Source organism: Macaca thibetana, chromosome 5 (assembly GCF_024542745.1).
Source record: "Macaca thibetana thibetana isolate TM-01 chromosome 5, ASM2454274v1, whole genome shotgun sequence".
Classification (NCBI taxonomy): Eukaryota; Metazoa; Chordata; class Mammalia; order Primates; family Cercopithecidae; genus Macaca; species Macaca thibetana.
In genome coordinates this window covers 137858678-137886610 of record NC_065582.1, presented here as the reverse complement: position 1 = coordinate 137886610, position 27933 = coordinate 137858678, and the positions used below count along the sequence as shown (strand labels likewise).

The following is a 27933-nucleotide window of genomic DNA, read 5'->3' as shown; positions in this document are numbered from 1 at the left end:
AATAAGTGCTATATAAATGATTAGCTATTACATATGCATTTATTTAGGTCAGCTTTTTCTTATTATGTTTGAAAAGTACTTCTAATATATATTATTTTAAAGGTAATTTTTTTTTAATAGTTAGTAACTTTGGAATAAATATCCTAAACCTATGAAAACAAGAGTTAGGAGTTGCAATGATACTATAGTATATTGACTATATCAGTCTACAACAATAAATATGTATTGAATGAATCAATGTATGACCTTTATTCCTTAAATAAGTGTTTTTCAGGTGCTTTTCATATTTTTTCCTTTATTCCTTAAATGAGTGTTTTTCAAGCTCTGGATCATGACCTATTAGTGGATAGGAAACTGATTTAGTGGACTACAACCTGCACCAGAATAAAATCTTCATTAATCTAACAAATATTCATTATCTCCTATGTGTCAGGTACATGAAATCCACTAGGTGAACAAAACAAAGTTCCCTGTCTTCTTGGCATTCAGAACTCATTATTTTCCTTAGCCATGGAAATTTAAAAATCTAGAATAGCAATAACTTTCTATCAATAACTCTTTTTAAAAATACTTCAAAACAAAACACACAACTGGCTTCAAAGATCATTATCGCTTAATAGTCATATAGTTTTTGGTAGTTAACTTTAAATAGAGCAACATTTTGCATTCCCTAAAATAGAACCATTTAAAGGTTCTTCTACTAACGCTACAATTAAAGCAACCAAAAAAAAGATTCAGATGTGTATCAGGTTGTTAATTTTTTGCATCAAGCCAGCAAGTTTCAATTTTACTTTTCCTAACTCTTATTTTTTGTGAAAGAAAAAAAGAGAATGGCATTTCTTTTCTTTTTTTTTGATACAGAGTTTCGCTCTTCTCACCCAGGCTGGAGTGCAATGGCACTATCTTGGCTCACAGCAACCTCTGCCTCCTGGTTTTGAACGATTCTCCTGCCTTAGCCTCCCGAGTAGCTGAGACTACAGGCATGCACCACCATGCCCAGCTAATTTTTGTATTTTTAGTAGAGATGGGGTTTCACCATGTTGGTCAGGATGGTCTCGAAGTCCTGACCTCAGGTGATCTGCCCTCCTCGGCCTCCCAAAGTGCTAGGATTACAGGTGTGAGCCACTGCACCCGGCCAATATTTCTTTATTTGCTTTTTACTAGGAAAGAAAAGTAAATCAATAGTTTAAATAATACTCTGATTAAAAATCTATTTTGAAAGCATTTGTCAAAAGCATTCAATGCTACATATGAAAGGTGTTAGGTAAAATAAATAATCGGGAGAAATGCTAAAGGAATAATGCCATGCAGTTACCATAGTTACTACACTTGTTGTATTATTAATACTTTTTTTTCTCCTTTTTGTTTCAAGACAGAGTCTCACTCTTTTCCCAGGCTGGAGTGCAGTGGCATGGTCAAGGCTCACTGCAACCTCAATGTCCTGGGCTCAGGTGATCCTTCCACCTCAGCCTTCCAGGTATCTGGGACTATTGGTCTGCCACTATTCCCGCCTGATTGTTTGCATTTTTTATAGAGAGGGGATTTTGCTATGTTGCCTAGGCTGGTCTCCAACCCCTGGGCTCAAGCGATCCACCCGTCTCAGCCTCCCAAAATGTTGGTATTACAGGCGTAAGCCACTGCACCTGGTCCATTTTTTTTTTTCCTTAAGATATCTTTTCAGTGACCTTTTTTGGATATGGTCAGATCTATTATTTTTCTCCTTCAATGGTCAGGTAACACCATTATCCTCCTAAGGAAATAGTTATTTTTCAACATTCGGCTGATGGAATTTTCCTCAAGGGGCTAGGCTTAGTGTGAAGATGCCTTTACTGCGGCAATATCTCCAGGTTTCATGGTTTTGTCTGTGAAGGGTGGAAAACTGTTATGAATTATATTTGTAGATTTCATAATTTTTCCTGGCAGGATTAACAAGTTCATTGGAATAAATTTGTAAGCCTTATAATGTTTAACCTGTGAATATATTATTTTTTCAAGCTCAGAAGAAAAAATCTTTAAAATGAGGTAAAAAACAGGAAAATCTGTGAAGAAAAAGCTACTACCATCCACTTGCCAAGATAACTAGGTTCCAACAAATATCAAAATCATAGGAACATTATATCCATTTTTTGCCAGAAGCAATCCAATTCTGGTGGTAGATTTTTCAATACATTTTTAGCTATTGGTTAGTGTATCGAATATTTGTTAAATAATTTTCATAGTGATACATACAGGTTTTCTTGTTGCAATGGTGCTTTTCTGTTTTTATACATTTCATGAGTGAAAAGAGATTACGTTCTCTAGGATCATTCCAAAGTTTTAACAATCTGAATCCAATACTGACCTGTGACTAATGACACCAGCATCTGCCAGCAGTTCAAATATTCGTACCAGTTGTACTCGTAAAATGTCTCGACGCCTGCGCCGTTTCATATTCTATTCCAAAGATACAAACATATTAATTAAAATCTTGCGGGTGTAACTTGGAAAGAATAATGTGAATGTCTCAGAGAGAGGTTCTGGGCTCACTGAAGTTATTTTGCTTGTACAATGTAGACTGTAGGTACTCTGGTAGCTACTGCCTCAAAGAGATATGTGTGAACAGTCTGAAATGAATGAGTCAAATAAAGTCACATGACATCTTACATGGTGACAACCCCTGTGTGTCAGGGGAAGTAAAATACTACATTTTTAGGTTATTTGCTAATCAGACAGTTTTAGAATCGAAGTAATTAGTAAACCGTTATCATGGACTAATAAAGAATCCCTAATACCCTCCCAAAAATATGACATAAGTGTAGGGAAAACAATCCTAAAAAGAACTTAAGATTTTGCTCATGCCACAGTTTTCTACACAACGATTAATTTTGGCACAAAAAAATAAACAAATATGAGAAAAACTCCCTTACTCATTACGATATGAATAAATATGTTTGTATTATTAGGTCCAAAGAACTAGAATAATGCCTAGAATAATAGTTGTAACATTTCAACTTGATTCTGCTTCTAGCAGAAAGTCATGTAAGAGATATCGATCACCTATATCACCTTCTACTAATAATAGCTCATTATTTCATTTGTGATGTAATTTTCAAATTACAGAGCAATTAAAAACATATTTACTAGTCTTTCACTTTCTCGTCCATGACCCAATTTTTCTGCCTTCCAGGTGCGTGACATTTTACTAATGACTAATCAATTACATTTACTCTTCTCTGGGCTCTTTCTAAAGTTGACAGTAATTCATTTGGGACAGGATGATTTCTTATCAGTCTTTGAAGATTACTGCAACTCGTTTTTGCAGTTTGGTTGGCCTGTTTTCATTTTGTCTTCAGAGAAACAGTGTGAGTCTAAAGCTCTTAAACTATAACTCATATTCAAGGCACATCACCGTATGTGTTTAATAGCTTTCCTTCTGAAATTCAGAAAAATAAATACTGCTATTTCATTTTGTTTCAAGCTTACATTTCTCTAATAAGTCATCCAGCACTGTAACCAAACTGATCATTCTGAAACAAAAATCAAATCAATGACAAAATGGGAATACTATCATGACCCTACAGTGCTGAATTAAAGGAGAGTGAGGAATTGCAGATGATGTTTCAAAGTCCCTAAACTGCAGGGATTATCACCATCTCCCTCTCCTGCTTAAATTCCTCAGGGGATCCCTGACATTAACAGCACTGATTCCTAAACAATGTTCTACAGCAGACTCATCTACGATGCTTTACAAAAATAGACTTCTGGACCCTATTCCAGGGATTCTCATTCAATAGGCCCAGGAGTCTAAAATTTTTAGCAAGCTCCCCAGGTAATTCTCAGATGCCACAGGCATAGGAACTACTGGTCTATTGGTTAAAACTAAAACTAGTAGTTTTTCATGAGATATTTCTCATCCTGCTATTCAGCCTAATATTCAATCACTTCCCCCATAATATAATTATACAGAAAAATTTGCCATTTCAAAATTCTTTGTAAAGTTTGCAAATGCTGTTCTTCACCTAGAATACTTTTCCCTTGCTTGTCCACTGGGAAACATGCTTTAAAATTCATCTCAAATATCAGCACTTCATCTATAATGCCTTCCTTACCCTGCAACCAGAGTCCCAGGCTTTTCTCTCTGTAGTTCTTAGAATCCCTTCTCTATGATTTTATTTGAGTACGTAATAAATTGCTAGAATTAAGGTTATGCAACCATCTGTCCCACTGGACCTACAGTTTCTGAAAGTTGCTCAGAACTGAAACTACAGCCCATGGGCCAAATCTGGCCCACGGCTACCTGTTACTGCAAATAAGGTTTTACTGGAAAATAGCCACACTCCTTTTTTTAATGTAGTCTATGAATGCTTTCATGCTACAAAGGCAAGGTTGAGTAGAGGCCTGTAAAGCCGAAAATATTTATCTGCAGAAAAAGTTTGCCACCTCCAACCTAGACCCTATTTTCTGCCCTTACTTAAGTTAAAGCAATTGTTCATTCATTTTACATAATGGGTTTCTGCATAAGATCTTCTGGGGGGAGGGGAAGTGTCTGCATCTTAAAAAGAAGAATACACTAGATAATTGTCTTAATTTCTAACTTTTGATATAACATGTAAATATGGCAGAAAAATAAATGTTCACTAATAGAAGGCTGCAGAACACAGCTCACCTCCGGCCTTCTTTCGAGTGCTTCTTTAATTATGGGATGTAATTCCTCTATTAGTTCCCTAGAAGAAAAATGGTACATACTCTATTAATAGCTACACAGATATAATTTGACACATGTAAATATGTAAAGATATGATGTAAACTGACAAGTGTTAATTCGAATCCTACTGTTTTAAATGCAATGTCTATTGTTTTATTTTGTTTATAAAATAACACATTATATTATAGATTATTTGGAAACCAGGAAAAAAATGGTATAGGCCCCTTATTTTAATTTATAGAGGGAATACTACCAATACTTTTATTCAATCAGTTTGCAAGTGACATACATTTTACTTAGTTCAAACTATTTTATATAAAATGGTATCCTTTTTTCTTTTTTTGAGACAGAGTTTCATTCTCGTTGCCCAGGCTGGAGTGCAATGGCGTGATCTTGGCTCACTGCCACTTACGCCTCCCAGATTCAAGTGATTCTCCTGCCTCGGCCTCCCGAGTAACTGGGATTACAGGCATGCACCACTATGTCTGGCTAATTTTTTGTATTTTTAGTAGAGACGGGGTTTCTCCATGTTGGTCAGGCTGGTCTCAAACTCCCGACCTCAGACGATTTGCCTGCCTCAGCCTCCCAAAGTGCTAGGATTACAGGTGTGAGCCATCGTGCCCGGCCTCCTTTTTTCTTTTCTTACACTAACATAGTTAATTTTATATGCCAATAACTAATTCATGATATTCAAACACAGATATTCAAACACCATAATTTTCCTAGACATTTTCATTTATTAATGAATCATTATATTTTATCTAATTTTCTCTTACTAAAAATATTGCCTCTGTGAACAACTTTGTATATTTATCATTGTTTTCTATCTCCTTAGGATTAATTTTACAAATTAAATTAACGGGTCAAAGGGTATGAACTTTGTAAAAATGATAAATTTATCTTTATTTATATTTTGATTTTAAATTGAAAATGTGCTTATTTTAAGATTGGGAAAATCTGAAAGTTTTTCCAAAACTTCATTTATAAGAAATGCTATCCCACACCTATAGATATATTACAATTTATTAACCTATTCTTTTTTACTTAAATGTTCCTTTCCATGGAAATCTTTAGCAAAAGGCAGAAGATTTATACAATCTGAAGATAAACCAGGGTATTAACCTATTTCCTGGTTGTACAGGTTATCTTGGAGACAAAACATCAGATACCATTCTCACATTAATTGAGGAAATTCTCAAAAGAATAAATTCCATGCCCAGGAGACAACAAGGCAGAACTTCAGGCAAAACTGAAGAATTTGCTTCATTAATATAAAAAAATCACGAATGATATCAAACATCTATGTAAATACTTTTTGAAAGATATTCTAATTCTCTTGGATAAGCAGGGGGAAAACTGGATTTTTAACTACTAGACCAAGATTACACATTAAAAGAATGACTACATAAATAAATATAGTAGGAAAATACTAAATATTTATACGGCATTTCATTATTTCTAGAATACATAGATAAGTTTTAATCTGCTCAGTCAAAATGAGGAAATAAAACTTCCAATAAATGACTTGCTAAATGTTACATGGCTAGTTAATTGGTGAAAGTCAGGCCTGGTATGTGACCATCCCAATAAGCACTCTGCTTGACCCTACCACACCTTCTAAGTAGCACATTTATTCTTTTAGTGCTTAAAAAAAAAAAAAGTATGAACATAGTTACCTAAAAGCTCCTGGGTTGGTCCTGCCAAGACCTAGAACAAGGGATTCTGTGATTTCCATGCTCTCAGAGCGCATCATTGGAACTATGTGCTTAAACAAGGATGAAGGGGATGGGATGCCAATAATCTGGAAAAAAAAAATACTATATTTATAACAGCCACTAATGATACTATGTCCAATTAGATAATCTGAGATTTCAGTAGTCGTAGGTCAAGGATAAATGGACAGATGAAACTTTACTATGAATGACACCTCAAATTTCACCTGTGGTGTACATAATTTAAAAGGTTAAATAACTTATCCAATGGCTTAATGCAAGCTCATTAACAAAACTTGGGGCTCCTAATTTCTTACCCTCACTCACGATCATATAATAGGCTGACTCCCTTCATCAGATACTCTGTACCTTTCGATCCATGAACATGAAGAAAACAAAATGACTTCTAAAATAGTCATCAGTGTTAAAATCAGATACTCTGGTCTTAAGTTTTGTCATTTTCATGAAAACAAAACCACTGCTCCTATCCAGTACCCTTTAGATCACTACATGATTTAGGGAAATTCTAGAAAGGCATTTAATTATGTAAATGATTCCTTTTGGGTTCTCAGAAGTGTGAGAACTACAAAAACTGGAATATGGGAAAATAGGTATGACAATTTCTTTTAAAATAACGAGTATGATAAACTGAATGGGCATGGGTCTTTCTTTCCAATGGAAAACTATGTACGTATTATTGATTCCGACTAGGAATCCATAAAAACAATGATGGGCTTTCTTGAGGTATTTTCCTTTTTGCAAGTAAGTAATATACTTTCAACTGAGTTACTTTATTGTCCATAAAAAGAAATTTTAAAATCTTATTTTTATGGGGCCATTCAGATTTCACAGATCCAACAGTGGATCTGAGAAACTTACTTTGGAATCAATGCTATAGCCGCTATCTGGGGTAGACGCCAGCGTCTCAGGAGGAGAGCATCTCACAGAACCTGCAGATGTGGAAGATGACGATGTTGCTGCACTGCAGCAAAGGATCAGATAGTTTCTCCACAGGCCAATGTATGAGTCACTGCTTGTGGTGGTATTTACTTTCTTAGCATTGATGGGGCTACTAAGGAAAAAAAAAGAAAAATGGGCAGATATGAATAACACAACACATTTTTAAAAGTTTATTTTAACTAATGCTGTATTTCTTTCTTTCTTTTTCTGAGACAGAGTCTTTCTCTGTCACCCAGGCCAGAGTGCAAGTGGCACAATCTTGGCTCACTGCAATCTCCACCTCTTAGGCTCAAGTGACCCTCCCACCTCAGCCTCCAGAGTAGCTAGGACTATAGGTGTGCGCCACCACGCCCAGCAAATTTTTTGTATTTTTGGTAGAGATGAGGTTTCATCACGTTGCCTAGGATAGTCTCTAACTCCTGAGCTCAGATGATCCACCTGCCTCGGCTTTCCAAAGTGCTGGTGCTGGGATTACAGGGGTGAGCCACCATTCCTGGCCTAATGCTAATTAGAGAGATGGTTAGCATAAGGTTTTTATTACTAGTACTGTTTTTGTGGACTGATATCAATGAATAAAGTACTGGATTAAAAATTAAAATATATTACCAGATCATTTTAACATTATTATTCCTGTGATAAAAGTTAATATTTTATTGGGCCGTATTTTATAACTTATTATGTATCCTCAATGTAGAAAGAAAATAAAACAAAAATCAAAATCATCTTTAATCCCACATGAAAATAAACACTGCATATTCTATATATCTTTAATTCATATACATGAACCGTAAATGCATGAATACATCTTTTAATTTATACAAATTAAATGTTTATTTTATTTTGTATCAACTTTTCAGACTTATGTATTTTCACCTCTCTATGTAAATTAATATTCTGTGACATTATTTTGATTTATCATATGCTATATAAAGTATCATATTTTATATAACCAAGCTTTTGTTGTTTGACATTTTAGCTAATAGCAATTTTTCCCTATTATACACAATACTATACATTTGAATATATGGTTAATTATTTTCTTAGGTAATTCTTGAAAATGAAATCACAGAGTCAAAGAAGATACATATTTTCAAGGTTTCTGCCAAATTTCTGTCTTGAAAGGTTACACCAATAAAATATTTTGAAACAATTCCATAAATCTTTCCAAATACCAAAATTATGTAAGAATTAAGGACTGAAAGCAAAGCGAAAGAGGAAAAATACAAATATATAATCTTTGCCTTCAACAAGTTTTGTAACATGCTAAGGTAAGTAATGCAAACACACCACTTCATTAATTCAGTAAGAGTATCATAGAACAATGTCCTAGTATGTTAACATACTAGGTATGGTAACATATCAGTTTAAAAAAACTGTCAAAAATATCACTGCCCCCATGTGGGCTATGGGAGACATACAATAAAGAAATAAATAAAACAATGTCAGATGGTGTTAAGTTTGATGAAGAAAAATAGAGCAGAAAGGGGAGATAAAGAATGCTGCTAGGAGATGGGGTTATAATTTAAAATATGGTAATTAGAGAAGGCTACTTAAGGTCATAAATGGTATGCAAGGTGGCAAATGTCAATCTTTATTAAAAAAGTAACAACTAGACCAGGTGTGGTGGCTCACAACTGTAATCCCAGCACTTTGGGAGGCTGAAGTGGGAGGACTGCTTGAGCCCAGAAGTTTGAGATTGCAATCAGCTATGATTACACCTCTGCATTCCAGCCTAAGCAACACAGCGAGACCTTGTCTCTTTAAAAAAAGAAAAAAAAGAAAGAAAAACAACACAAAACAAAAAAGAAATCCAATACACAATACCTGAGACCATATATATACAATTAGTAGAAATAGTATTTCTACTAATTGTATATATATTCAAATCCAAAAGAAAGAATGACTATTCTGGGTAGGAAGTTTAAGAGATTTTAAAAAATAAGATTGAATTTGAACTATATCAGACATAGATACGCAAAAATTAAAAAAAAAAAAAAGGTATCCTATGCTCATGTGAACAAAAGCTCACAAAATGGAAACTGTCAACCACATGTAATGAACTTTGAGGGGATAATTTGGTTCCAACATTGAAGGTATTGATAGAAAGTAAGAAAAAAAGTACAGAGTGAAGTCAGATTTGAAGAGCCTTTAATGTAGGCCTCAAGTGATAGGTCAGTACAGATGCTGGGTTTGCAGGGGCAAGTTACATGCTGAGAGGACTCATTCCATTCAATGTGATCTATGTAAGGGGAAATCAGGAACCCAAACCCAGATTCAAAAATTCTCCTCTGTATTTAAGAGAAAAAAAAAAAAATTAACTAAAATTTATAATGGCCTTGGTCAACTCTCCATTTCATAATCAGTTACTCCAAAACTTTACCAACATCCTCACATCCACTACTCAGTGTGTTACTACCACTCCCCACCAGAAGGTGGCCTTCCTTATACTGTCATCAGGAAAAGTAAGGCCACTGAGCTGTTTCGCTCTGCTTCTCACCCTTTATCTACAAACTTCTGTATCTACATCCATACTCATCTTCAGATCCTTTCCTAATTTTTTCCCTTAACACAGATTCAATGGACACAACTATGTACCAAGTACAGTGTTATTAAGTAAACAATTAAAATTTGGTGAGACTGTATTACATGAAAAGGATGAAGAAGTTATGACACTATGTCCTTGACAACATTCTTCTCCCTCCTTAAGACATCAATACAGTATCACATATTATTTATGGGACTTCCAATCTGTAATACTTTTGTATTTTTCAAATAAATACATACGAAAGCTGACAGTCTACACATTTTTAAATTTACACTAGGAAAATAACTTACTTTATATCGACCTGAGGGGACAACAACTGAAGTCTTGTGTATGCAAACATCCAAGCATAGCTCACAGCTGTAGAGCAGTGTTTAGGAAGATTTTCTTGCTTTAAAAAACTGGAGAGACTTATAATCCATGGGTCTTGGCCTTGGGTCACATGTGCAAATATCCATATGTGTGATGGACTAATCACATCAAACTGGTGGCTAATGGGAGAAGAGTTCCATTCTGCTAATGTTTGTAAATCTATCGAGCTAGGGCAGTAGAGCAAAGTAGTCTATATGGAGAGGAAAAAATGGATTATTACACATTTCAATAACTTTGAAAATTTTACCATATAAATTGCTTTAAACTGAAAGTGGTCTATTAGTAGTTTCCAAAACAAGATAATATAAAGTCCATGGTAGGTTGAGGGGAGTAGAGAATTCCTGAAACTGCATGTTTGTGTATGTGCATTCATGTCTTTTTTTGGGAGAGGGATTCCACGTTTTCATTGTTCTCAAAAGGATCTATAAACCAAATACGTTCAGGACCACTATTTAAGTAATTCTTAAATAAATATCCAAATTTCATGGTATACCAAAAGCTGCTTTTTAGTTCTCTAAGAAGTGAACCATTAACTTTCATGTTGACCTGTATCTATGTATGTGTGGAACAGACCCAAAAATGAGCTCTTTGCTCCAGAGGTATATATTCTTAAATACTTGTTCAATATTTGAACTCTTCCACTAAAGAGATAAACATTTATGTTCAAAGAAAAGTATATTAAGCACTGCTTTAGGCACTAGAAACAAGTAATCCATTACTCTCTTTTTGGAATAATTCATAATTTATAGTTAATATCTAAAACAAAATGTTTTGAATTGCATAGATCCTTTCATAAAATAACCAGAAGAGAGGCTTTTAAATGTTCTTACCACAAATAAATGATAAACACATGAGATGATGGATACACTAACTAGCCTGATTGGGTCATTATACAATATAGACATGTATCGAAACATCAAATTGCACCACATAAATATGTACAATTATGTCTATTTAAAAATAAATAAAAATTAAAAATTTAATTTTTAAAAAGTTTAGCATCATGGTAGCGTCATGGGGGGGAACTGTACAGATTTCTAATAATCTCCTAGGCTTATAATATCTTATTACCTCCCTTGGCTACATAAAACTCATGAATTATAAGAATCAGGTGTTATGCAGAAAGCTCTTAATGTTATGCATTAACCTCTTGTCCATGTATTCTAAAATAAGAGGAAATAATTTTTAAATAGTAAGGTTTTATAGCTATTCTTACATCAACTTTGGAATCTTAATATATGACCTTTTACCCTGTGAAGACCAAGTAAGAAAGTTTGCATAAACTTTCTTAGTAATGTGTTTGTGGACAAAGTGTTTCTCTCCATTTTAATGAGTCAAATTACATATGACATTGGTATAAAACACTATGCACTTAACCCACTATACTTAAACTCATGTGATACACAAAAAATAGCTGCCAAAAAAGCAGGGTATAAGTTTTTGCTTTGAGTATCACTATTTTTTTTCCCATAGCATTTTAACAAGTATTTCTATCTCAAGAATCTTATACGCCATAATGAACAGCAAACAGTAGCATAAAGTAAGATTCAATTTAACAGAAACTTCTTAGATTGGAAGGATTATAATTTTACAAACATAAAATTATTTTTATTTCTATGTGGAAGAGTACTTAACCAAGTATAAATAAATGTCACTTTTTAAGTACTATTCTTAAGCATTTTCTAATTTTCAAAAATACTTTCTAACACATTACATTGGTTAAGGAAGTTCTTTTATGTATGCATGTACACATGTATATATATGTGTGTCTGTCTTAAGTCTCAAAACAAGACTGGGTAGAATGAAGTCACTATAGTTACCTGATCAGCCCCAGTGAGATGTATGAAGCTCTCAAGAATGGATGGGCTTAGCCTGTCCATCACATCTATGGCTAATTCATCATCACCCTGTAAAAAAGACATCATATGTCTAAAAAAATTAGGAATGTTTAAGCAAAGTAGCCAAACCCAAGTAAACACCGAAAATTCACTTCAGTGCTATTTTATTTATTTATTTATTTATTTTGAGACAGAGTCTCACTCTATCACCCAGGATGGAGTGCAGTGGCGCGATCTCAGCTCACTGCAAACTCCGCCTCCTGGGTTCACGCCACTCTCCTGCCTCAGCCTCCTGAGTAGCTGGGACTACAGGCACCCGCAACCACATCTGGCTAATTTTTTTTTTTTTTTTTTTTGTATTTTTAGTAGAGATGGGGTTTCACTGTGTTAGCCAGGATGGTCTCCATCTCCTGACCTGTGATCCGCCTGCCTCAGCCTCCCAATTGAGAACAGTAAGTTAGTTTAGACCCATGGTAGTAACCTACCTATATGGGATAAGGACGGACAAAGAGATGGTTTTTAAGTACTTTCATTAGATAACTGAATGAAATACCTAAATCTTACCTTAGGTATTTCCAAAAGTGCAAATAAAGCCCGTATTTCTCTAAGGACACTGACGGCTAGTTTCCTAGTGGCAGGTCGACTGCTACAGAGAATGACAAGTGCAAAGCCTTCGACCACATGGAATACGTTGGAATATGGGCTCCTTTCCAGAGGAGGGGGATGAGAAGCTCCATTAGCTACACCATGCTTGAAAAACAGAAGTTAAAAATAAAATAAAAAATATGTATGTACAGACATTCCAGAAAAACAATTAATAAAGAATAAAGCAAATCATAGTGATTATGACTACAGGTCTGCCTTGGCTCAAGCAACTTAAATAGTATGTAATTTATAAAAATGGAATAGTGTGCACAGTGAAAAAAGCATTTCACTGGCAGTCTAAATATGAATTCTGTATCTAACTTCTATCATTCTCTGTTTTGTAACCTTGGAACTGATAATCGGTCTTCACCTAATTTCTATGTGGGAAATGAGGGGATTGTAGTGTATCTTTCACACTCGGAGTGTGGACCAGCAGCCTGCCAACACCTGAGAGCTTCTAAGAAACTCTTTCTTGGGGGGCGGAGCAAGATGTCCGAATAGGAACAGCTCCAGTCTCCAACTCCCAGCGCGAGCAACACAGAAGACCGGTGATTTCTGCATTTTCAACTGAGGTACTGGGTTCATCTCACTAGGGAGTGCCGGACAATCGGTGCTGGTCAGCTGCTGCAGCCCGACCAGCGAGAGCTGAAGCAGGGTGAGGCATCGCCTCACCTGGGAAGCGCAAGGGGGAAGGGAATCCCTTTTCCTAGCCAGGGGAACTGAGACACACAACACCTGGAAAATCGGGTAACTCCCACCCCAATACTGCGCTTTAAGCAAACGGGCACACCAGGAGATTATATCCCACACCTGGCCAGGAGGGTCCCACGCCCACGGAGCCTCCCTCATTGCTAGCACAGCAGTCTGCAATCTACCGGCAAGGCAGCAGCGAGACGGGGGGAGGGGCGCCCACCATTGCTGAGGCTTAAGTAGCTAAATAAAGCCCTGGGAAGCTCGAACTGGGTGGAGCTCATAGAAGCTCAAGGAAACCTGCCTGTCTCTGTAGACTCCACCTCTGGGGAGAGGGCACAGTAAACAACAACAAAAGCAGCAGCAAACTCTGCAGACGCAAACAACTCTGTCTGACAGCTTTGAAGAGAGCAGTGGATCTCCCAACACGGAGGTTGAGATCTGAGAACGGACAGACTGCCTGCTCAAGTGGGTCCCTGACCCCTGAGTAGCCTAACTGGGAGACATCCCCCACTAGGGCAGTCTGACACCCCACACCTCACAGGGTGGAGTACACCCCTGAGAGGAAGCTTCCAAAGCAAGAATCAGACAGGTACACTCGCTGTTCAGCAATATTCTATCTTCTGCAGCCTCTGCTGCTGATACCCAGGCAAACAGGGTCTGGAGTGGACCTCAAGCAATCTCCAACAGACCTACAGCTGAGGGTCCTGACTGTTAGAAGGAAAAATATCAAACAGGAAGGACACCTACACCAAAACCCCATCAGTACATCACCATCATCAAAGACCAGAGGCAGATAAAATCACAAAGATGGGGAAAAAGCAGGGCAGAAAAGCTGGAAATTCAAAAAATAAGAGCACATCTCCCCTGGCAAACGAGCACAGCTCATCGCGAGCAACGGATCAAAGCTGGACAGAGAATGACTTTGATGAGATGAGAGAAGAAGGCTTCAGTCCATCAAACTTCTCAGAGCTAAAGGAGGAATTACGTACCCAGCGCAAAGAAACTAAAAATCTTGAAAAAAAAGTGGAAGAATTGATAGGTAGAGTAATTAATGCAGAGAAGGCCATAAACGAAATGAAAGACATTAAAACCATGACACAAGAAATACGTGACAAATGCACAAGCTTCAGTAACCGACTTGATGAACTGGAAGAAAGAGTGTCAGCGATTGAGGATCAAATGAATGAAATGAAGCGAGAAGAGAAACCAAAAGAAAAAAGAAGAAAAAGAAATGAACAAAGCCTGCAAGAAGCATGGGATTATGTAAAAAGATCAAATCTAGGTCTGATTGGGGTGCCTGAAAGTGACGGGGAAAATGGAACCAAGTTGGAAAACACTCTGCAGGATATCCTCCAGGAGAACTTCCCCAACCTAGTAGGGCAGGCCAACATTCAAATCCAGGAAATACAGAGAACGCCACAAAGATACTCCTCGAGAAGAGCAACTCCAAGACACATAATTGCCAGATTCACCAAAGTTGAAATGAAGGAAAAAATCTTAAGGGCAGCCAGAGAGAAAGGTCGGGTTACCCACAAAGGGAAGCCCATCAGACTAACAGCAGATCTCTCAGCAGAAACTCTACAAGCCAGAAGAGAGTGGGGGCCAATATTCAACATTCTTAAAGAATTTTTTTTTTTTTTTTTTTTTTTTTTTTTTTTTTTTTTTGAGACGGAGTCTCATGCTGTTGCCCAGGCTGGAGTGCAGTGGCGCGATCTCGGCTCACTGCAAGCTCCGCCTCCCGGGTTCCCGCCATTCTCCTGCCTCAGCCTCCTGAGTAGCTGGGACTACAGGCGCCCGCCACCGCGCCCGGCTAATTTTTTGTATTTTTAGTAGAGACGGGGTTTCACTGTGGTCTCGATCTCCTGACCTTGTGATCCGCCCGCCTCGGCCTCCCAAAGTGCTGGGATTACAGGCTTGAGCCACCGCGCCCGGCCTTCTTAAAGAATTTTCAACCCAGAATTTCATATCCAGCCAAACGAAGTTTCATAAGTGAAGGAGAAATAAAATCATTTACAGATAAGCAAATGCTTAGAGATTTTGTCACCACTAGGCCTGCCTTACAAGAGACCCTGAAGGAAGCACTAAACATGGAAAGGAACAACCAGTACCAGCCATTGCAAAAACATGCCAAAATGTAAAGACCATCGAGGCTAGGAAGAAACTGCATCAACTAACGAGCAAAATAACCAGTTAATATCATAATGGCGGGATCAAGTTCACACATAACAATATTAACCTTAAATGTAAATGGACTAAATGCTCCAATTAAAAGACACAGACTGGAAAACTGGATAAAGAGTCAAGACCCATCAGTCTGCTGTATTCAGGAGACACATCTCACATGCAGAGACATACATAGGCTCAAAATAAAGGGATGGAGGAAGATCTACCAAGCAAATGGAGAACAAAAAAAAGCAGGGGTTGCAATACTAGTCTCTGATAAAACAGACTTTAAACCATCAAAGATCAAAAGAGACAAAGAAGGCCATTACATAATGGTAAAGGGATCAATTCAACAGGAAGAGATAACTATCCTAAATATATATGCACCCAATACAGGAGCACCCAGATTCATCAAGCAAGTCCTTAGAGACTTACAAAGAGACTTAGACTCCCATACAATAATAATGGGAGACTTCAACACTCCACTGTCAACATTAGACAGATCAACGAGACAGAAAGTTAACAAGGATATCCAGGAATTGAACTCATCTCTGCAGCAAGCAGACCAAATAGACATCTACAGAACTCTCCACCCCAAATCAACAGAATATACATTCTTCTCAGCACCACATCGCACTTACTCCAAAATTGACCACATAACTGGAAGCAAAGCACTCCTCAGCAAATGTACAAGAACAGAAATTATAACAAACTGTCTCTCAGACCACAGTGCAATCAAACTAGAACTCAGGACTAAGAAACTCAATCAAAACCGCTCAACTACATGGAAACTGAACAACCTGCTCCTGAATGACTACTGGCTACATAACGAAATGAAGGCAGAAATAAAGATGTTCTTTGAAACCAATGAGAACAAAGATACAACATACCAGAATCTCTGGGACACATTTAAAGCAGTACACACTGTGCTTTAAATGTGAGGGAAATTTATAGCACTAAATGCCCACAAGAGAAAGCAGGAAAGATCTAAAATCGACACTCTAACATCACAATTAAAAGAACTAGAGAAGCAAGAGCAAACACATTCAAAAGCAAGCAGAAGGCAAGAAATAACTAAGATCAGAACAGAACTGAAGGAGATAGAGACACAAAAAACCCTCCAAAAAATCAATGAATCCAGGAGTTGGTTTTTTGAAAAGATCAACAAAATTGACAGACCGCTAGCAAGACTAATAAAGAAAAAAAGAGAAAAGAATCAAATAGATGCAATAAAAAAATGATAAAGGGGATATCACCACCGACTCCACAGAAATACAAACTACCATCAGAGAATACTATAAACACCTCTACGCAAATAAACTGGAAAATCTAGAAGAAATGGATAATTTCCTGGACACTTACACTCTTCCAAGAATAAACCAGGAAGAAGTTGAATCTCTGAATAGACCAATAGCAGGCTCTGAAATTGAGGCAATAATTAATAGCCTACCAACCAAAAAAAGTCCAGGACCAGATGGATTCACAGCTGAATTCTACCAGAGGTACAAGGAGGAGCTGGTACCATTCCTTCTGAAACTATTCCCATCAATAGAAAAAGAGGGAATCCTCCCTAACTCATTTTATGAGGCCAACATCATCCTGATACCAAAGCCTGGCAGAGACACAACAAAAAAAGGGAATTGTAGACCAATATCCCTGATGAACATCGATGCAAAAATCCTCAATAAAATACTGGCAAACCGGATTCAGCAGCACATCAAAAAGCTTATCCACCATGATCAAGTGGGCTTCATCCCTGGGATGCAAGGCTGGTTCAACATTCGCAAATCAATAAACATAATCCAGCATATAAACAGAACCAAAGACAAGAACCACATGATTATCTCAATAGATGCAGAAAATGCTTTTGACAAAATTCAACAGCCCTTCATGCTAAAAACGCTCAATAAATTCGGTATTGATGGAACGTACCTCAAAATAATAAGAGCTATTTATGACAAACCCACAGCCAATATCATACTGAATGGGCAAAAACTGGAAAAATTCCCTTTGAAAACTGGCACAAGACAGGGATGCCCTCTCTCACCACTCCTATTCAACATAGTGTTGGAAGTTCTGGCTAGGGCAATCAGGCAAGAGAACGAAATCAAGGGTATTCAGTTAGGAAAATAAGAAGTCAAATTGTCCCTCTTTGCAGATGACATGACTGTATATTTAGAAAACTCCATTGTCTCAGCCCAAAATCTCCTTAAGCTGATAAGCAACTTCAGCAAAGTCTCAGGATACAAAATTAATGTGCAAAAATCACAAGCATTCCTATACACCAGTAACAGACAAACAGAGAGCCAAATCAGGAATGAACTTCCATTCACAATTGCTTCAAAGAGAATAAAATACCTAGGAATCCAACTTAAAGGGATGTAAAGGACCTCTTCAAGGAGAACTACAAACCATTGCTCAGTGAAATAAAAGAGGACACAAACAAATGGAAGAACATACCATGCTCATGGATCGGAAGACTCAATATCGTGACAATGGCCATACTGCCCAAGGTAATTTATAGATTCAATGCCATCCCCATCAAGCTACCAACGAGTTTCTTCACAGAATTGGAAAAAACTGCTTTAAAGTTCATATGGAACCAAAAAAGAGCCCGCATTTCCAAGACAATCCTAAGTCAAAAGAACAAAGCTGGAGGCATCACGCTACCTGACTTCAAACTATACTACAAGGCTACATAACCAAAACAGCATGGTACTGGTACCAAAACAGAGATATAGACCAATGGAACAGAACAGAGTCCTCAGAAATAATACCACACGTCTACAACCATCTGATCTTTGACAAACCTGAGTGAAACAAGAAATGGGGAAAGGATTCCCTATTTAATAAATGGTGCTGGGAAAATTGGCTAGCCATAAGTAGCAAGCTGAATCTGGATCCTTTCCTTACTCCTTATATGAAAATTAATTCAAGATGGATTAGAGACTTCAATGTTAGACCTAACATCATAAAAACCCTAGAGGAAAACCTAGGTAGTACCATTCAGGACATAGGCATGGGCAAAAACTTCATGTCTAAAACACCAAAAGCAACGGCAGCAAAAGCCAAAATTGACAAATGGGATCTCATTAAACTAAAGAGCTTCTGCACAGCAAAAGAAACTACCATCAGAGTGAACAGGCAACCTACAGAATGGGAGAAAATTTTTGCAATCTACTCATCTGACAAAGGGCTAATATCCAGAACCTACAAAGAACTCAAACAAATTTACAAAAAAAAACAAACAACCCCATCAAAAAGTGGGCAAAGGATATGAACAGACATTTCTCAAAAGAAGACATTCATACAGCCAACAGACACATGAAAAAATGCTCATCATCACTTGCCATCAGAGAAATGCAAATCAAAACCACAATGAGATACCGTCTCACACCAGTTAGAATGGCAATCATTAAAAAGTCAGGAAACAACAGGTGCTGGAGAGGATGTGGAGAAATAGGAACACTTTTACACTGTTGGTGGGATTGTAAACTAGTTCAACCATTATGGAAAACAGTATGGCGATTCCTCAAGGATCTAGAACTAGATGTATCATATGACCCAGCCATCCCATTACTGGGTATATACCCAAAGGATTATAAATCATGCTGCTATAAAGACACATGCACACGTATGTTTATTGCGACACTATTCACAATAGCAAAGACTTGGAATCAACCCAAATGTCCATCAGTGACAGACTGGATTAAGAAAATGTGGCACATATACACCTTGGAATACTATGCAGCCATAAAAAAGGATGAGTTTGTGTCCTTTGTAGGGACATGGATGCAGCTGGAAATCATCATTCTTAGCAAACTATCACAAGAACAGAAAACCAAACACCGCATGTTCTCACTCATAGGTGGGAACTGAACAATGAGATCACTTAGACTCTGGAAGGGGAACATCACACACCAGGGCCTATCACGGGGAGTGGGGAGGGATTGCATTGGGAGTTATAACTGATGTAAATGACGAGTTGATGGGTGCTGACGAGTTGATGGGTGCAGCACACCAACATGGCACAAGTATACATATGTAACAAACCTGCACGTTATGCACATGTACCCTAGAACTTAAAGTATAATAATAATAATAAAAAAAAAAAAAAAAGAAACTCTTTCTTAGGGCCCTGCTGATTTGTATGGTCATTAAAGGTTTAACTTCAATGGCTTGGGTCTAAAATTCCAAGGTTCTATGATTTATACATTATCATAAATCAATGATTTGAGCATCTTTTATGGTTAAGGAGCACAGTTACTGTCTTACGTGAAACAGGGACTGGTGACATGGATAAAACAATCAAATGACCCAAATGGAAGACTACCAAAAATTTATTGTATTGGCTTTAAATATACTGGAAACAACCTAAAAGTGAGCTGGAATTATCTCTAATTTCCATGCTCATTAAAAACTAATTGTTACCCAAAGAAGAAGATTAGAAAAGTTAGATGCATAAACACTATATATTTACTACATGAACTATGGGAATGTTCAGTTTAAGGGATTAGGAACACATTGAGAGTGAATAGAACTAATAATAGTGTTAGTGTTTGATAAAGTAAATCTGTATTAAAATCATTATTGGTCATTTAGCACTGACCACGTACAAAGGGACAATAGAAAAGAATCTGGTACCTGAGTGTCCTGGTTTTTATTATGCATTTGGGCTGCTTGTTTCCACTGATTTATTAATTGTACCAACATCTTTACGGCATTATCAAGAAGCGTGGGATGGACATCAGTCACTTCACGAACAATAAAATAAACAAATCCTGAAAGAACATCCTCCCGCCAATCTGGAAAATCAAGCATTAGTGCCTGCAGAGTATTGAAAGCCAGAGCACGCAGTTCTTCATCCATATGAATTGTGAGCCTACCAAGAACAAAATTCCATTAGCAAACTTCAATACCTTTCAATTAGTTTTATCATCTAAAACTTAAAACTATGACATTAAAATATATGTCCTCTAGTTGTTTTTTAAGAAATATGAAGATAACAACCAATGTTCACTTTTTCATGCTATATTTAACTTTATGCTAGCTTATAATCTCATTTGTTTAAATTCACATATGAATCTATTCCTATTATTGGTGTTTTTACTATAATCTGAATAAGTTTGATACAAATGACATTAGAATTCCATTTAAAATCCTTTAATCCTTAAAATACTGTATGGTTATCCTATAATCAATCAAAAATTGTATCTAATCATATGATATCTTAGCACTATCTTCACATTTATTTAATCTTTGCTATCACTGGTAAGGACATGATTTATCTCAAATCATTTTTTTTTTTTGAGACGGAGTCTCGTTCTGCCACCCAGGCTGGAGTGCAGTGGCGTGATCTCAGCTCACTGCAAGGGCTGTCTCCTGGGTTCACGTCATTCTCCTGCCTCAGCCTCCCAAGTAGCTGGGAATACTGGTGCCCGCCACCACACCCAGCTAATTTTTTGTATTTTTAGTAGAGATGGAGTTTCACTGTGTTCGCCAGGATGGTCTGGATCTCCTGACCTCATGATCTGTCTGCCTCAGCCTCCCAGAGTGCTGGGATTACAGGCATGAGCCACTGCTCAATCATTCTTTATATGCACTGAAGTTACAGTTAAATATAAGATGGCTGATTGTGAAGAAGAATATACAACAAATGAAGATGGAATCAATGTAATAGAATAATTATTGAAGGTAAGAATGAGAGTAAATTTAGGAGTAATATCATAAATGGTACATGCCTAGAAAAAAAAATAAGGCTGGGCTCAGTGACTCACACCTATAATCCCAGTACTGTGGGAGGCCGGGGCGGGTGGATCACTTGAACCCGGAAGGCAGAGGTTGCCGTGAGCCAAGATTGCACCACTGCACTCCAGCCTGGGCAACAGAGCAGGGCACTATCTCAAAAAAAAAAAAAAAGGAAAAAAAAAAAAAGGGTTGACTCAGCACATAAGGTCCTAAAGAGAGTTTAAACAAATTAGGAGACGCTATATACAGTTTGCTTTTAAATACATCAAAATGGGGCTTTGAATATAATTTTAGTTAAGAAGTTTACCAGAACATAAAAGAGAATGATAAATAAGAAATTTAAAAAAAAATGGCTACAGTAGTGGGAGCCACCATTATATAATAATATTATATGAATAAAGAGTTTCTGATTTGGGTCTGAAGAGAATTATGTTAGTAATTGACTACAAAGACAGATGTATCAGAATTAGAAATAGTCTGAATGAATAAGGTAAGTACATAATATTAAATATACAATTACATGCTTGGGAAGCTGGAAAAATGGAGTTATCCAAGACAGAGGTGGAAAGTTGTGCAGTTTAGGAGAAAGGAGATATAAGTATTCACCCTGCTGAACTTAGTTCTAGTCATCACTAAGCCAACTTTCAACTGACAATGAGACTAACGAGATGTATTATAGCTAGACAGACTGAGGAGTAAGCAACAAAGCAGCAGCAGTTCCATCAGCACTTGAGAAATAAACAGGGTCAAATTAAGCATGTCTAGCCCAGTATTCTGTCTCCAATAGTGACATCAGGAGACACAATATGGGAGAAGAGAGTGACAGTCCTCAATGATGCTGACTTTAAAGGTTATTTCAACATTCCTTAAATCCATGAATATGTAAATATCTATCTTAAACTCCTATCTGTGTGATACAGGGTATACATGTGTGACTTAACTGCTCATTGTACAGAGCAGAATAACAGTAAAGCTTGGTTAATTAAAGGCAGGGGAATTAATTAACTTTCCTTAGGGACAGGATACAGGTCTGCAAATTTACAAAGCATCTTTGTTTTGTTTGCTTGCTTCCTTTATGGTAAAGTAAGTAAGATTTAGACAGCACAATTCCAAATGATATGAAGAAAGGAGAGAACAGAACAGACCCTGGGATCTTCCTTTCCACTGAGGTAAACTATTAGTAAACAAATATCATAGGAGAAAGAAGCGAAGTGAACAGCAAAGCAAATTGTCATTCACTGTTCAGCTGTCTGCTCTTTTACTAAGCTGTCCCATCCCTGGCCCTCATAGTTGCAGTTTCATTCTCGTGGAAAAGATGGGAGATCTACTCTTGTGGATCAACACCCACAAAGATGTAGATGAGTTATGTTGAAATAGGAGGAGTAAGAGCAGAACTGAACAGTAGTTGTTTACTGCTCTCTCAAGGAATAGTGCTATACATAATTAATGTTTCTTATTTCCAATGCTGGCATGAACTCTGTAACTCTGCAATCTAATTCACAAAAAAATTAGGAGACTGTGGGAAGGGAACAAATTTATATAATGCAAAGTAACCCATTTCTTTCACAATCATCACAGGAGACATAAAATCTCTGATCACAACAGGTAATAGTTGAGGATAAGGTAGTGCCAGGGTGTGTGAAAAGCTTCGGAAGTGGAGAAAGGATTGCTGGAACAGTCTATTAATTGTTTATTTATTATGAATTTAACTTACACCGAAGTGATAAATGCCCAGCAACAAGTAAACACCTTTCAACATAGTCAAGTATCGCTGCTCTGCTATAGTCATTGTATTTGTTTTGTCCATCTAGGACAGGGGCTGGCAAACTGTGGCTCAAGGGCTAAATCCAGCCAGATGCTTATTGGAATGCAGTCATGCACACTCTATTGTCTATGGCTGCTTCTGTACTATAATGGCAGAGATGAGTATGTGTTTGCTTGTTTTACTGATACCCAATAGTTGTTCATGCTTTTGTGGTAGATGTGATAATTTAATGCATTCATATAATTTGTAAAGATCAAATAAGTGTAACGAGGATATCTATCACCATAAATACTTGTCTTCTCTTTATGTTAGAAACCTTTACTCTTTTCTAGTTATTTTGAAATGTACAACAGATTATTGTAAACTACAGTCACTGTACTGATCTACTGAACACTAGGTCTTACTTCTATCAAACTGTATAATTGGACCCATTACAAAGATCATAATGATCTGCAAAACCCTAAAACACTATCTGGTACTTTACAGAAAAATGTGCTGATCTCTTATGTAGGGAATCCCTAACTACATCAGCAAAGCAGGTTTTCAACAGGCTATCGCCTCAACTTAGAATCAGGAGCTAGTATTTAAGTTTGGTTGTCAGGTTATGTACTCATTTTACAGAGCTATGACATGCCTAATAGAAGAGAGAGAGAAACTTGAATGCCACAGTTCTGCCATGGGGGGAAAAAAGCACAAATGAGACCTAATTACCACCAGAGATACTAAAGAAATGACTGTAAGAGTAAACACAATAATTAATTGCCTAACTGGGAATTACCATACACTGATAATGCCCATATGTTAAGGGATAATGTGTTACAGAAATCCCAGGAAAGAATACTACATGGAAAAATAGGGAACTGAAAGATAGGATTTGTGGGGGGAATCTAGAAGAACTTGAGAAGTTAAAAATTAGTGAGGAAAATGTGTTTAATAACAACAAAAAAAGACAAAATAGAAATTTAGAAAGTAAATCAGATAAAGGATTAGAAATGTCTTTATCATCGCCTTTTTAGTGATAACAGTAACAAAGGTATATTAGAAATATAAAGGAGCAGAAGACATAAAACTTAACATAGCAAACAGTAATCCTCATTTACCTTGCTAACAATTCAATGAGGTCAGTTCTGCTCATACCGTCAGGAATCAACCTTGGAATCGCAGCAATACAAGTTCTAAACAAATCAATCTTGGGTTTTCTTTCCCCCCTGAAAAATACAATAGGATTTAATAAGAAACATAATACATATGCTAGACAATGAAATCAAACTTGGAAAAATAGCTACAGAAAGTGGGAGCCCTCCCCCAAAGGTTAATGTATTTAATATTAAAAAAATACATATAAATCCTGTAGATAATTATTAGTCTATATATGGACAAAAGAATACAGAAATAATTCAAAAGAAAGCCAGCAAACAAAAAGGTTTTCAGTAACTAGACAAGAAGCATTACAACCATTATTACATAACAAATAGCTAAACAGATTATTTATAATTAATCTTAATATTTAAGATGATTATTTAATATTTAGCCTCCCATAAATATTAAAATAATAAATAATAACATTGATATCATTAAATAACTAAATACTGGTTATTTTGGGGGGCCTACAAAATTAGCCACATCGTTTTTCACTTAATATCCTCCACTAACAAAGGTCTTAGAAACATTCATCTCATATATAGGTGTTTATATTGTTTGTCCTTGTCTTGCATGTGATATATACACATAAATACACATACTTAAAATTTCTATGAAATAAAATAAGCCAGGTTTTTGAAAATCCTGGTACCTCTAGAGGCTTAATACAATTTAATTTTACTATATTTTCTTCTAGTTATTCAATAGTTTTATTTATTTTAAATGTCTAACCTCTTAATATACTGGTTTTTATTTTGGTCTGTATTTGAAGGTGAGGCCTTTTAAATTTCTTTCATCTAAATTGTTCTTCAGTTGGCCTAATAAAATAATCCTTACGTAGAAAAGAATTTGGATATTCTCAGTGTTCTGGGTTTTATTTTATTTTATTTTAATTTTATTTTTTGAGATGGAGTTTTGCTCTTGTTGCCCAGACTGGAGTGCAACAATGGTGTGATCTCAGCTCACTGTAACCTCCGCCTCCCGGGTTCAGGCGATTCTCCTGCCTCAGCCTCCTGAGTAGCCAGGATTACAGGCACCTGCCACCACGCCCAGCTAATTTTTTGTATTTTTAGTAGAGATGGGGTTTCACCATGTTGGTCAGGCTGGTTTTGAACTCCTGACCTCAGGTGATACATCTGCCTCAGCCTCCCAAATTACTGGGATTACAGGCATGAGTCACCACACGCAGCCTTGGGTATTTGTTATAGTGGCAATGGACTCACTAATCCTTTTAGAGATTTCATATGGCCAGTCCTCTTTTTACATGGTTTCAAAATGCAAGAATTTCAGTTACCATACTTTAGGTAAATAATACCAGTCCCCAAAAAGGCAGCTGAAATTTAAGCTACCATATGTTAAGTAATGGCATAAATAAACTTTGCTTTGGCTCTTTGGTCCATAAAGCACACTGCACATCATAATCACTGTCATTTCCATCAAGGCTGTCGGTGATTGGTCAAGGTGCATCTGTTATTCAGTTCATACACAGACAGCAAAGTGTGCAATGGTGTTGCCTCCTGGTCTCCCAGGATAACTCACATGACATGTTACAAAAATAGATAATCAAAAGAGGGTATTGGCTAACAAAGAGGAAGTACCACAAAGAAAGAAAAAGTAACATCACTGTGTAGTGCGTTCTTATAATTTTATGTTGCTTTGGCACCCATTTTAAATGTTTGATTTTCTCATACCAGAAAAAGGGTGCAGTCACCCTTGAAACAGTTTCCAGTTCTACATCCCACTCCATCCCCCAGTTCTTTAATGTGGTTGATTCAGGTATCTGTCTTACACAACTTCTTCCTGGTAATCACCTCCCTATGGATACTTAGATGCAGCCTACTTGACTGGCCCCACTGACCTGCGTACCCCACATGGACTATGCAGATGTGCTCCAGTGACCACCTCTCAGGCACAGCATGACCTCCTGAACTCATGCCTGCTTGCTTTCAATCCACCAATTAGAATTACCCCTAGGTAACTGTTTGGATAACACGCTCAACCCAAAAAAGTCATCGGCCCATGGGCCTCTTTCTCTCTCTCTACATATGCTTCCTGACCTCCGTGAGCGTGGCCTCCACATGTGCAGTGTCCCCCACCCACGTGTAAGTAATAAAATCCTTATTGCTATCTTGTTTTTCTCCTAGTCACTGAGAGGGTGCTCTCTATCTCAAAGATCCTAAATTAAAGCACACTGAAATAGAAGAGAAAGTTAATGGAGTTACAGAAGAAATATGCTATATAGGTATCAGAGGAACTGGGTGAAAGCACACTTACTGACTAAATGAGGGAAGTGGTTGTGATGAAAAACAAGATTTCCCACAGGAAGGAACATTGGCAAAAAAATTCACATTAAAGAAACTCTCAGAGATATTAGCATATAGTAGTACATAATAATTGTATATTAAATAAATTTAGAGATTAAATATCAAATTTGGTATTCTAAGACCTATAATGCAAACATTAATATCCAAAAGAATCTCCTCCCTTACAGAGAATATGTAGATGTTTTCTAGCAAATAAAATAAGTTACTGCCATAACATACAGTTTCCTGAGGAGGAAGTCCCTAACAAGAAAAAAAGATGCTGAGATGACAAATAATGACAAGGCCCTAGGGGTGGGGTGGGATGAGGTACTGTTTCTAAAAAAACTACTCATGCTATTCCTCTCTATATCACCCCTTAGTTCCTAGGAGTCAAAAATAATCAGAGTTCAGATTTTCAGGATTTTTTTTTTTTTTTTAACTAGGGCTTTGGCAGTAAAAGCATTTATTTGATGTAATAAACCAATCACGCCCACATACATCCGGGGTACCTAGGATTATTTTGCTCACGGAGTAAGTGTAGGGCCTTGTCATTGACAACACACCAGACTGGGATCCAGAGTGAGTTTTGCTATCTATACCAGTTTGACAGCACTTTAAAGAATAAAACTGAGTGCATGGAAGGAATCACTGTATTGAAAACTGCAGCAGATGGAAACATGGAAGAACTCCAAAGACAAAGTAAGGAGACAGGTAAGCAAGAACCACCCGTACTGTCTTAGAAAAACTGAAATAGCAATGAAGGCAAATAATTTACTACATACGTAATCATGTCTTCAGGCTCCTTATTAGACATCTGCACACTGGTCATACACATTGGTCTCCCAACTTCTTTGTCCAAATGTCTGAGGATGCTATCTAATGCTTTTCTTACTTGAGGATAGTAAACTGACATTCCTAGGGGAAAAAACTTCACAGTTATAAAATATCTGAAATTAGATAAAGAATACTTACCTTCTATAGTAAAAGCCTAATAATCTTTAAGTGATAGCTTACTGTTGCCACAAAACGGGTTTCAACTGTGACATATCTCCCTGATGATCAGCTTCAGCATATTTGACTAATTGGAGAAATTATGTGAAAATTATGCAGGGGACTAAAATTAAGTTGAAGAAAGGACAGAATGCAGTGAATAGGATCCTGTGATAAAATAAAGATTTAACTGGAAAACTCTTAACATGAAGACTCATGACTATTACCAAAAAAACGTATTCACTGTGGGCTGAATGTAGTGACTCACATCTCTAATCCCAGCACTTTGGGAGGTTGAGGCAAGTGGAATCACTTGGGGTCAGAAGTTCAAGACCAGCCTGGCCAATGTGGCAAAACCCCATCTCTACTAAAAATACA

At 36.9% G+C, this 27933-nt stretch overlaps 1 protein-coding gene and 1 non-coding gene across 20 annotated transcripts in view; both read right to left on the bottom strand.

Moving 5' to 3' along the window:
* FRYL (FRY like transcription coactivator) overlaps positions 1-27933 on the bottom strand; it is a 287021-nt gene that overhangs the window by 75616 nt on the left and 183472 nt on the right. For all 19 annotated transcript variants that reach the window (XM_050790052.1, XM_050790064.1, XM_050790057.1 and 16 more), the window contains 10 exons: positions 27348-27480; positions 24223-24330; positions 20254-20491; positions 12673-12858; positions 12091-12177; positions 10192-10460; positions 7276-7468; positions 6361-6485; positions 4646-4703; positions 2342-2433 (listed from right to left, as the gene is read on the bottom strand). In XM_050790052.1, the coding sequence (XP_050646009.1) occupies positions 2342-2433; positions 4646-4703; positions 6361-6485; positions 7276-7468; positions 10192-10460; positions 12091-12177; positions 12673-12858; positions 20254-20491; positions 24223-24330; positions 27348-27480 (1489 nt within the window). The remainder of the gene's footprint in view (positions 1-2341; positions 2434-4645; positions 4704-6360; positions 6486-7275; positions 7469-10191; positions 10461-12090; positions 12178-12672; positions 12859-20253; positions 20492-24222; positions 24331-27347; positions 27481-27933) is intronic.
* Positions 5683-5802, bottom strand: LOC126955930 (U5 spliceosomal RNA). Its single transcript, XR_007726192.1, has one exon. It is a non-coding gene; the product is annotated as a U5 spliceosomal RNA (small nuclear RNA).